Source organism: Crassostrea angulata, chromosome 9 (genome assembly GCF_025612915.1).
Source record: "Crassostrea angulata isolate pt1a10 chromosome 9, ASM2561291v2, whole genome shotgun sequence".
In the NCBI taxonomy this organism is placed as follows: domain Eukaryota; kingdom Metazoa; phylum Mollusca; class Bivalvia; order Ostreida; family Ostreidae; genus Magallana; species Magallana angulata.
Genome location: NC_069119.1, coordinates 16,148,093 through 16,159,666, shown reverse-complemented (window position 1 = coordinate 16,159,666; position 11,574 = coordinate 16,148,093). Strand labels below are relative to the sequence as shown.

General features: G+C 31.3%; 1 protein-coding gene across 1 annotated transcript; it reads right to left on the bottom strand.

Annotated features, from left to right (window-relative positions):
• Positions 1–517: 517 nt before the first annotated feature.
• Positions 518–10,872, bottom strand: LOC128163598 (uncharacterized). Its single transcript, XM_052827224.1, has 18 exons — positions 10,806–10,872; positions 8,717–8,772; positions 8,082–8,327; positions 7,841–7,882; positions 7,468–7,692; positions 6,793–7,035; positions 6,423–6,485; positions 5,817–5,894; positions 5,426–5,686; positions 4,053–5,036; positions 3,862–3,915; positions 3,587–3,775; positions 3,048–3,338; positions 2,653–2,817; positions 2,094–2,488; positions 1,864–1,981; positions 1,509–1,588; positions 518–682 (listed from the first exon to the last, which is right to left on the bottom strand). Exons 2-18 carry the CDS (start codon positions 8,766–8,768, stop codon positions 644–646), a joined length of 3,525 nt encoding a protein of 1,174 aa, XP_052683184.1. The 5' UTR covers positions 8,769–8,772; positions 10,806–10,872; the 3' UTR covers positions 518–643.
• Positions 10,873–11,574: the final 702 nt, after the last annotated feature.

Sequence of the window (11,574 nt, the reverse complement as noted above, 5' to 3'; positions counted from 1 at the left end):
CGTGGGCCATGATTTGAACAAAGTTGAATCTACACTACCTGAGGATGCTTTCATACAAGCTTTTTTGGACTAATAGTTTTTTAGAAGAAGATTTTTGAAAAATACCAACAAATTTTCAATAATTCTTAATTATCACCCCCCCCCCTTAAATAGTGTGTGGCCCTTTATTTGAAAAAACATGAATCCCCTTCACCCAGTGATGTTTAGTGCTAAGTTTGGTTGAAATCTGCTTAGTGGTTCTGGAGAATAAGTTGAAAATGTGAAAAGTTTACAGCAACGACAACGCTATCAATGCCAACGACGACAGACAACGGACAAATTTTGATCAGAAATCTCACTTAAGCTCTCAGATCAAGTGAGCTGAAAGGTAAAATGTAATCATGCTTAAAATAATAAAATACCTTTCATTTGTAGTATATTTATATAAAAAGAAGTCTTCTTGTAGAAATGTTATATATGTAGTACCTTATATTAAGTACTTTATAAATTGCAAAACATAGGATTCTATCAAAGAGGATTTAATAATATAAAAAAAAACAACAGACATTCATAAAACAAAAATGGATGCGCATAGTGTCCAATAAATAACTGATGATGAATAATATAAAAACGAAAATGATTATAGAGTAGGGATCTCTGGAATTCAGGTTTTCTTCGGTACACAGTTGTTATACATTTTTATCTGTAAAAAGAAAAATAGAGATATAACTTTTTTTATTAGTTTAAAATTTTCAATATGAAATGATGATAAGCATTCATTTTATAATTTTGTGTTAAAAAATCAAAAACTTTTAAATAATAATTGTATAATTATCACATATTCAGGTTTTGTAAAAATGCAAAACTCTTAAAATGATAATAAAATGCAAGTTATTCCCGAAAGAGTAATCTTTCGTTTCAAACAATGTAATTTCCATTTTTTATCTTAAATAATAATTGTATAAATATCACATATTCAGCTTTTGTAAAAATGCAAAACTCTTGAAATGATAATAAAATGCAAGTTATTCCCGAAAGAGTTATCTTTCGTTTCAAACAATGTAATATCCATAGAAAAATAGAGATAGAGCGTGTTTTGTAAGTTTAACATTTTCAATATGGAATTATAATAGGCTTTCATTTAATAATTTTGAGAAAAGGTTTTTAAAAATCCTAAAAACTTTTAAATGAAAATTGTTTGAATATCACTTCACCTTTCATAAAAATGCAAAACTTTTAAGATGATAATGAATGCATTTTATTTCCGAAAGAGTTATCTCTCGTTTCAAAACACTTCAATGATCATGTCTTAACTAAAGATGTAATATCCGTGGCATTTCTTTTTTGTTAAATTTTAGTGTGCTTAATTCATTGAAGTTAACTTTCAATATCACCATAAAATAAAATTGCAGATTTTGTGTCAACATTAATAATACTTTAAAATGTCAAAGAGTAAGAATGTTAATCTATGTTGAGATATTGCCGAATTTTCTACATATAAAAGAAAAGTGATTAGGTATTTTACTTACAAAGTCAAGGTATCCATAAAAGGCGTCAAATTGAGAGCATCGTCCTATTCTTAAGGGTTGTACAGAAACTGCTAATCTGCCTATAAAAATGAGAAATGCAAAGTAAAATATCTGTAAATGATCATTATTTTGGATATTCGTAATAACTTTCAATCTTTTTTTTCAGAGCTTGACAATTGCATTAAAATTTTATAATTAACGATTACTTTCGGTGAATATTTAGTTAACTCACTTATGTACGATGTTCACTTTACGAACATTTTCTACATTGCTAATGTTTATTGTCGAATTGAAAAAAAAATGAAAATTTTTATTAAGTTTGTATATTTCAACATTTACGACTATTAGTGGTTACCTGTTAATGGCTTTGTATCTTTAACCTCAATCATTTTGCCGTATTGGTCTACGTTCTTTACCCTTGCCTCGAACGTTGATCCATCATACCTCAATTTTGCATTATTCCAACTATTTTTCTGAAGAAAAAAAAACGTAAACAAACATTTGCAATATGTATTAAATCTGCATATCTATACTGAAACAAGAACATTAGAAATTGAAAAGTCATGATATGCTTAAAATTCTTACCGAGTACGGTAAACGTATTATAGCAGGTCTCGAGTATTCACTATATCCTAAAAAGGTTAAAGTTCCAGTACTTCTAGACAGAATGATGGCTAAAGATGGCTTCTTATTCGGACCTAGTTCAGGAATGCCTAAGGGTCTGGCCATAGAATCGCAATTGGAGACCAGAATCTGATGTTCTGGTCCGCCAGTGTCATCTGAGTAAAAGAGTAACTCAATCTCAAGACGACGGAATGTTACTGCATAGAACCGCTCAGAAAATATTTGAGACGTTTTTCCGTTGAACAGACCATAGCTGGAAACAACACTAACATCGTTCGCTTGTATGTAGTCTGGTCGTGAAGCGGTGTTTATAACTCGATCTCCAGAAAAATCTATTTTGATATTCTCTTCGCATACTGTAGAGAAAATGATATAAATATTTTTTTTAATCCCAACATAACTTTTTTTTACTAATGAAAGAAAAACAATTTTGAAAAAGTTTAAATTGTTAGTCATTTTGATTTGATTCTTTTCTAAATTTCTTATAACAGGCACAAGACTGGTAAACATATTGGCTTACCTTGCGAAAACAATGGTATTGGGATTTCACGCGAAATTTTTAACGATATCCCACAAACACAGATATCAGCTTTAAAAACAGTCCCAGGGGGACAATCCTGTTCTATTTTGAAGACATTGTTGAAGTATTTTGTTGGGCGATTCTTGACTGGTCGCAAATAGCACACTGAAAAAACCCCATTATATAACTCTTATGTATCACAAGAATAAGGGAGATAACTTTTATTGAATTAGATACTTTAGATGTCGATTTTATAATAATTTTCAAATATCAAATTTTATCTCTGTAAAGTATACTAAAGTGTTATGATATTCATGCCAAAAGTGACATCTGATGTGAGGTACCCTTTTACATTCTATAAGAAAAATTAACCTTTTTACTTAATTTGTACTTACATTCATACGTTTCTGTGACTTTTACGTTGACTTTAAGGTCTCGCTGTACTTCTCTTTGAGTTTCTCTAAAGCTAGAATAAGACGGTCTGTTTCCTGCCTGGTGAAATTGGCGGGCTGTGCAATCAATCTTACAGGTATAATCCCTGACACATTTTCCCAAATCAGGATTGAATGACTCATTATTTTTACAGCACATTGCCATGGAACGGCCTCTGCTATTACACTGATAGTAGCTTCTACAGTTAAATCCACTAGCATAGGTAGAATACTTGTCCATGGATCTACAGGGATCTAAAAATAAAAAAAAATGTTGAAATTTTTCATATCATGTTTTCAATACAATTACAAATTTAAGGAGGCTCAGTCGTTAACAAATTACCAAGGATTACATGTATATTAAATTATATATAGAAAGTAAGGTAGATCTACTACCTTTATTTCTATATATATTTTAATATACATGTAATCATTGGTCAGGACAATCTAGCCCATTTAATAAGTCTCATTACTACTTGCAATAGATTTAAAGATTTGAATACCTTGTTCACATTCGACATTAGAGATAGAGTCACAGACATGGATGGCTTGATTCCAGTATGTACCAAACGAACATGTCATCAACACGCATGTGCAGTCTCCCCTATCCCGTTCAAAGCAGTGTTGGTAGTGAGTACAATTGTACTCAAGATAGCAGTTGCTTTCACCGTCACATTTGGACTTACAACCATCTACAAATTACACAGCAAACTACATTTTATCGAAATTCTCTTTTGGTATGTATCGATTTAAACTTTTTCATTAATATGACACTTACTGTTATCCATCGTTCCCGAATATTGCCGTGATACTTCATTTATATATGATGCATCTATAAAAAACAACAGTGAGATATTAAGTAAATGTACAGGTAAATTGATATGATAAGCAAATCGAACAAATCTAGGTTGTAGATCACTTTTACTCCAAATTCATCTTATTATATTACACAAGGACAAACAATGTTACCTGATTCTGGAAAATACCGATATCTGTTCTGCATTTTCATATCATCCTCGTTTTGGTATAACTCAGCACCTTTACCGGAATGTTTCACGTATATGTAACGCTGAGCATTTTTACGTGATACTTGATTAGTTATCACCCTTGGGGTTGTGATTAGGACAGGTACGGTCACAACCTGGTGAACGGGTTTCCTTTGGTTGGAAATGTTTTTCTTGTCAATACTTGAAGACGGTACAACAGTGTATGAAACCACATTTGTAAGATTTTTTGTGGCTTCCCTGTTTGCATTTGCTGAAATCCATTGTTTCTCTGTTGGAATTGGTGGTGGTATATATTTTTTTCTAGCAAGTGGAGTTGTGAATATTCTTGGAGCTCTCGTTGGTCTTTGCGTAGAAATATCCGGTTGGATGGTTGTTGTTAAAATCTTTTCTTGAACTCTTTCAGTTATTACTTCAATTCTTAAATCATCATCCGTACTCTTTGTGGTAGAGACGGGAAACGTTTCGGGGGTTGTTTGGATTTCTTTCTCAATAGCTACAGCTTCATCGATCGGAATATCAGACTTCGTAGTTGATTGTTGGGAGAATTCCGTCGATGTTGATTGTCTGAAATCTGTCTCTGATGAAATAGGTAATTGCGTCGTTGATATTGGTTTGAATTCTGTCGTTGATGAAATAGGTATTTGTGTCGTTGATGATGGTTTGAATTCAGTGGTTGATTGGGGTGGTAACTGTGTAGTTGATGGTGCAGGTAAATCTGTCGTTGACGGCGAAGATAGGTTGAAGGGTTCTGAATCCACATCAACATTTGGTTGTAAAGGTATTACAGAAATTGTAGTACTAACGTCATCTATGATGGTTGTAGGATAGGTCTCTGTTTCTTCGGCTGTTGTAGTGGAATCTTCCGTTGACGTAAGATAACTTTCAGTGGTTGTTTCTGTTTTTTCTGCTAATCGCTCAGAAGAAGGCGTTGTTATATCGAGTGTTGCTAAAACAATAAAACGACAAACAGTTATTTAAGCAATATATCTAAACGAACAAAATAGAATTCGGAAAAAAAGATTTTTACGCAATATTTTATGTCAAGTTGTTTGCAATAAAATTAAAACGTTAGAATGTTCTAGACGATCCAAAAAGTGGAAATGATTATAAAGTAAACAATTTGCATAAATTAGAAATTTCAAAATCTTGTATTTGTAAATAATAATTGAATTAAAAATTGTGTTTTCTTCATAACCATTGTTTCACAAAATTTGCTGTATACTCAATGGTGGTTACACGGAATTTGAATACCTGAAAGCTCTTTACTAGAGCATTCACTGGTATAATTATTTTGTTTAATGTCCACAATACTGATTTTGTTCATTGACAACCTACCTCCCCCGACAAGAACAGTAGAGAAGGCCCTGCTATTTCCCGCCTCACAAGTATATAGACCCGTGTCTTCTTTTTGAACGTTCTTTAGAATCAGAATAGACCCTGTTCGAATGTTTAACCCTCTATTCACCATCATTGAACCGTCCTTGTACCAGTGAATTGCCAGATCCTGGTTGTTTGGCTCCACGACACAGTTTATGCTGATCTTTTTGTTGATGTCGCTAACGTAACGGTCTCTTTTTATAGATACTTTGGGGTTTACTAAATTAATGAAGAGATGGTTTATTACATAATTTTTAACTTCTGAATGATAGAGGTGTACGTTTCATACGTTTCATTTTTTTTATCTCTGAACAGCTTTGATATATACATCGGAAATAAGCGCACTTACAATCAGTATTCTCTGTTTGAACAGGGTCTGCGATTGATATCAACAGAGATTTGGTCAGTTTTCTTGAAGCTGCAGTAGCTATATAAAGATAAACGAAAACGAATATTAAAAAAAATTAATTTCATAGTATTGAACATTTATCATCATCATATTTGACTTAAATCTACTCAAGTATTTAAACAAATATCATCGTTGAGCTCAATAAGTTTATACAACATCGTGTTGGATTTTATATACATTTGAAAATAGAGGGGTTGGTTATGTTGATTTGAATTTTAAAAGGATTTCATATAATTATAATTTTCTTAATACAATTTTTTGGCTTTTTGTTTTGAGTATTTCACATAAAAATAACTTATATCTAATTTGAAACAGATTTTGTTTAAGAATCAGAATGAATTTTGGTGAAAACTTTCTATACAATATATAAGCATATATGCAAACCATACAACAAACAAAAACAACGTGAAGTCACAAACAAGATTTCGCATAAGCAACATTGTTTTACAAATATATGAAAATAATAATGGTAAATGAAGCCAACAGTACACTGGGAACAATAAACAGTAAAGCATTAGGGACATGGACCTCACATTGAAACAATACCTGGATATGTTTTGACTTCAGCGTCTGTTACGTACATAGTTCCTGGACCGGAAGTTGTTATTTCTAATAATTGGTAAACATGAATCTTATGATGAATTGAACAAAGACGTTTTGAGCTGTTTTAGGGAATATATGTCCTATGCGTTTTGAACAAGGTGAATTTCAAAATAAAGCATTCCATGTTGGTAATTTTTTTTACATTTACATATGATTTTCATTATAAAAACACGATTTTAGAATAAAATATTTTCTAAGATTTGTAAAATATGAAGATTTGAAACATATGAAAATATGTTGATTTGTCAGTGATGAAAAGCTGAAAAGTTGTGAAAAGTTGAATCTTCTTATTTTACGAAGTAAAAGAACATACTGTCTTTGATAGTTGAAGCTCCTTTTGGACTATTTCCATTCGGTGGTCTGGTAACACTAGGCTTCTCTGTGGATGCCTCAGTGTTTGTGGGGGCCTCCGTTGTTTCTTCAGTGGGTAAAGTTATTGCTCCAAGGTTCTCTGGTAGTTGTGTCATCGGAATATTTTGACTTGTCATATCATCTCTTGTACGTGAGCTTGGTGGTTTTAAATCAGACCTCAATTCTTCAAGTATTCTAACAGACTCTACAATAAAAGTTATAATTTATAGACATCTTTTTTTTAAAAAATCAGTTTGTTAAGCTCATATAATTGATAAAAATGATAATGTTTGCAAGATTTCTACGTTTTATGAATAGCTAGCATAAAAAGTGTATTCTCTATATTGTGATTAATAATTTTTTAAAAACTTCACATTTAACATTACAGAAGCTAGATGGTGTCCAAACTAACCATCATATTTACCTAATAATTTTCCAAATCGTCACATTTTCTATAAAATTTTTGTTTCTTTGAAAGTTGAATTAATATTTTCTTATATCTTTATAAAGGGTTTTTCTTCTTCAGAAAGTCTATATATATATTATAGTCTTAAATGGCAAAGATCATCATGTCCTCTTAACATTATGTTTACTTTTAACAATCTACTGTTTTGGACCGATCCATTAGCATACGTACCACAATCGGGCACCATACAATACTCCCATCTGACGTCCTTGTCAGTCGTGTAGCACCAAGGCCGCTTATCATTGATTATTCGACAGTAGTTTTCGTCTGCATCCGGGTTACCTGAGTGTTTGTGTTTTTGTGGAGTCTGCTTGTCCCACCTTTGACAGGTGAGTCCAGTGAATGTAACAGAAACATTGCCCTTGTACAAGGAACCTTTCTCGTAGCAATCGACATCTAATAATTACAAATATCGATATTAGAGGTTTGTGCGGTGAAGACGATTCCATATTTAAGCTTTTGTTGTTGAAATTAAGTATCTTTAAGTTAAAGACCATGAATTTTTTAAGTATCTACGAGTTAAAGGCCCTGAATCTTCATATACCTGGGGGTTTGATGAATTTGGGTTGAATAATTTTCGGTTTAGCTGCAAAATAAGATACAGATGTTATTATACATTTTTTGTAGAAAAAGTAACTGTTAAACAGTATTATCAGCTTTTTCACGTTTACATTTCCTTGTGTTTTTTTCATGTATCTCTCAATACCAAGATTGCAACGTGTTCTTAAAGAGGCTTAAAAATTGAAACTCTTTTGTTTACTTTTTTAATTAGTTTGAGCACTTACAACATTCCGGAATTCCACAGTATTCCCATCGAACACTCTTGTCTACTGTAAAACACCAGGGTTTACTATCAGTGAGTATTCGACAATAGTTGCCCTCCGCTTCCGGATTGTTCAAGTAATTGTGGGAGTGAGGGACAGTGGACGACCAACTCTGACAAGTCCTTCCAGTGATGGTGGTGGATTTGCTTCCGGTGTATATGTTTTTCTCTTCGCCCACAATATAGCAATCGTTTCGTTCCGAATCAACTAAAAGAAGTAAAAGTAATGACCTGTTAATACATTAATCTATCATATCAACATTTATGAGTATATAAAGCTCCATTTCAAACAATATATATTAGAAAATCAATGATTTCTATGTAAATATATTCTAATAGACATTAATCTAATATGATATTTGCAATCTTAAACATTGATAAAATAACTAGGATTTTACTTTGAAACTGCAATTTTTAACCCAAAATGCTAATATTTGTAGATGTATAAACAAACAAAGAGGTACTTGGATCTATTGTAAATAATATGAAATATATTAATAAAGGGTAAAGGTTTGCAACAATGTTAAGAAAAAGAAACTGTTTTATTAAGAATGAGCAACGCAGATTAAAAACTATAGAAGTAAAAAGAAAACAAACCTTTTTGAAATAGAGTTCCAATGATAATAAAAGTAAATATCGAGTTCATCATGGTTCTGAAAAAAAAAAATATAAAAAGCAAGTAAAATAATACAGGTATACGAGATATATGGCTCATGGATAAATTTCTCGGCAATAAAAAAGTTCACATTTTTAAAGTGCCAAAGAATCGTTAAAAATTGAAAGGGGCACTAATCATTATTTGATTTTAAATTGCATATGTTTTCATACAATATTACCTCTATCAAACTTATTAAGGTGTTAATTTCTTACAAACGACAATGGCTACTTTTCAAAAGAAAACCCGCATTCTTTTGCATATTTAACATAATTCTTTAACATTGCACAATATGAATTGCAACCACAAATGCAGTTCATCAGTTCCCCTTTGTCGCTTTTGCTATTGATGTATAACAATCGATCTCAATTGATCGATCTCAAATCAATTTGCACATGGTAATTCTTGAATGAAGAATTTGTTCTAGCTATCGAATAATTTTAGGATTAAATCAATCTACAAAAAAGACAGTCAAAAATTTCATACAAAGAAAAAATTTGAATATTTTTTTTATGCATAATGTTTGATTATCATTTGTTACCGATTTCAATACATCCTCAGACAATTTAAAAAGCAGATGCACGTACCCCCTTCCGAAAAAAGATATCCTCATAAACATATAAAAACTTAAAGGACTCTTTCATATCTACTATCTTATTATGGACAAGACTTTGTTTTGGAGTATGACACACGTGATGAATAAGGTTTTTAATCTTACAAAACCAACGATTAGAAAAACATGTCCAAAAGTGACATTTTATGAGTAAAAGGTAACCTTATATCACATGTTTACAGCACATATTTACACCTCTAATTACATTATGTTTACACGTGTTTCATGCATTTCTTAATGTTCATTTTCACTTTTATAGTTATTTATGTGAAAAGACAATTAATAATAATATGTTTAGTGCGGGGAGAGAAGGTGAAAAAGGAACATTCTGAATTTGTGACATAGTTCACTGCCCGATACGACAAATAGAATAAAACATTCAGATATTTGATAATTTGATATAATTTTAACTATAAATTATAATCATTTGTACACAACTGCCTTAGGAGTCAAAAATGGCAAAATCGTGTGTATGGTAAAAAATGATTGTATTGTGGTTTCAATTTGGATATTTAGTTTTCAAATTATATCAAAACTGAACTGGTTCTCAGTAGTATACATTTGCTCAAAATACATGTATACGTATACGTTTTAAGTATGTTTATTGTCTAGTGGTATTAAATCTTGAGCTGTGCACGCCTACCATTACTATTAAAGGCAACGACAGAAAATAAGTCTACCTTTTGATTTATTTTCTATTTTTAAAGGTGATGCACAACATGTTTTATATAATGAATAAACAGATATTAAACTCGCCGATTTTTATGTAATCATTCATATTTTGTCCTGATGCAGTTATACTTCGTCAAGAAGGCGTTTATTTTATTGAATTTGTCACGCATTATGACTACAACGCATTACCATTTTTAGATGTCATTTTTTGAAAGTGCATTTCATGTCAGTGATAAAAGAATTCTGTGTGGTTGTGTATTACAAAAATGTTTCAAGTAAGCTCTTATATATGCATTTCACTTGATTTATAGCCATATTTTTCTTTTTATAGAAAATGTTATAGGTCGCCGTCACAAAAATGCTTTGATTACTTTTCGTCTGTTCGTCTTTCAAACAAATAAGTTGGTATATTAATTCTTATTTCTAAGCCATATCTTTTAATACTTCGCAGGTGGTTATTGTAAGAAAGTGTGTCACATTAGCACAAAATTACATATAATTAATGACATATTATTACAATAAATATAACATAAAAAGATACTTATTTGCAATAATTAATCAACTCAATAGAAAGTTTCAATCAGAATGCACCACAAGTGTGCATTGCAACAGGTGTACATACAAATATCCTTTTTATTCACCTAGGCTCGATGTTTCCTTGTCAATTTGAATTGTTAATGCTATCAATGCTCAACCCCCAATTACCCTATCAAATCGCAAAAGTGGCTAAACAAATTGTCTCTCACCTTCCTGAGTCTTGTCTCCAATTGCTGGTAGTTGTTGTTCTTCTTCCTCTTCTTGGTCAGATTATATGAGTCTGAAAGTAGGAGGTTTGGTGGTACCGAAGCGTGTCTAATAGAACACTCTCTGTCGTCGACAAACACGGACAAATGTTGACGTCTTTAATTAATTCCTCAGTTTGAACATTCATAATACTGGTGATTACCTTCACCCACACTTGTAATCTACATGATGAATTATTTTCCGATTTCAAGTTTTTTTCTTGAAAACCCATTAATTCTTTTTTCTGTAATCTATCATTCCTGAAATTGGGTGTATTGCATGTGTCTTGACAGGTAAATTTGGTCTGTGAAGTTTTAATAGATTTCAACTTTTAATCATTCAATCTACAAAAGGGTTAGGATGGTTCTAAACCAAGAAAAGGAGAGGTGATGATAATACATTACCACCTATCCAGTCCATTCCTTTTAAGAAATGAACAAACTCCTACGTTTTGCATTCTGGGTTAGATATTGGAAGGTCTTTTACGTACATTTGATAATTGAAGGGGCTAGTATGTTAATTCAAACACCTTTTAATGAAAATATTGACACTTTGGCACAACATACTTATGTATGTATCCATCAGATACTCTGTGCTTATCTATCAGATACTCTGTGCTATATATATATATATATATATATATATATATATATATTATAAATATATATATATATATATATATATATATATATATATATATATATATATATAGCACAGAAAAATTCACCTTAC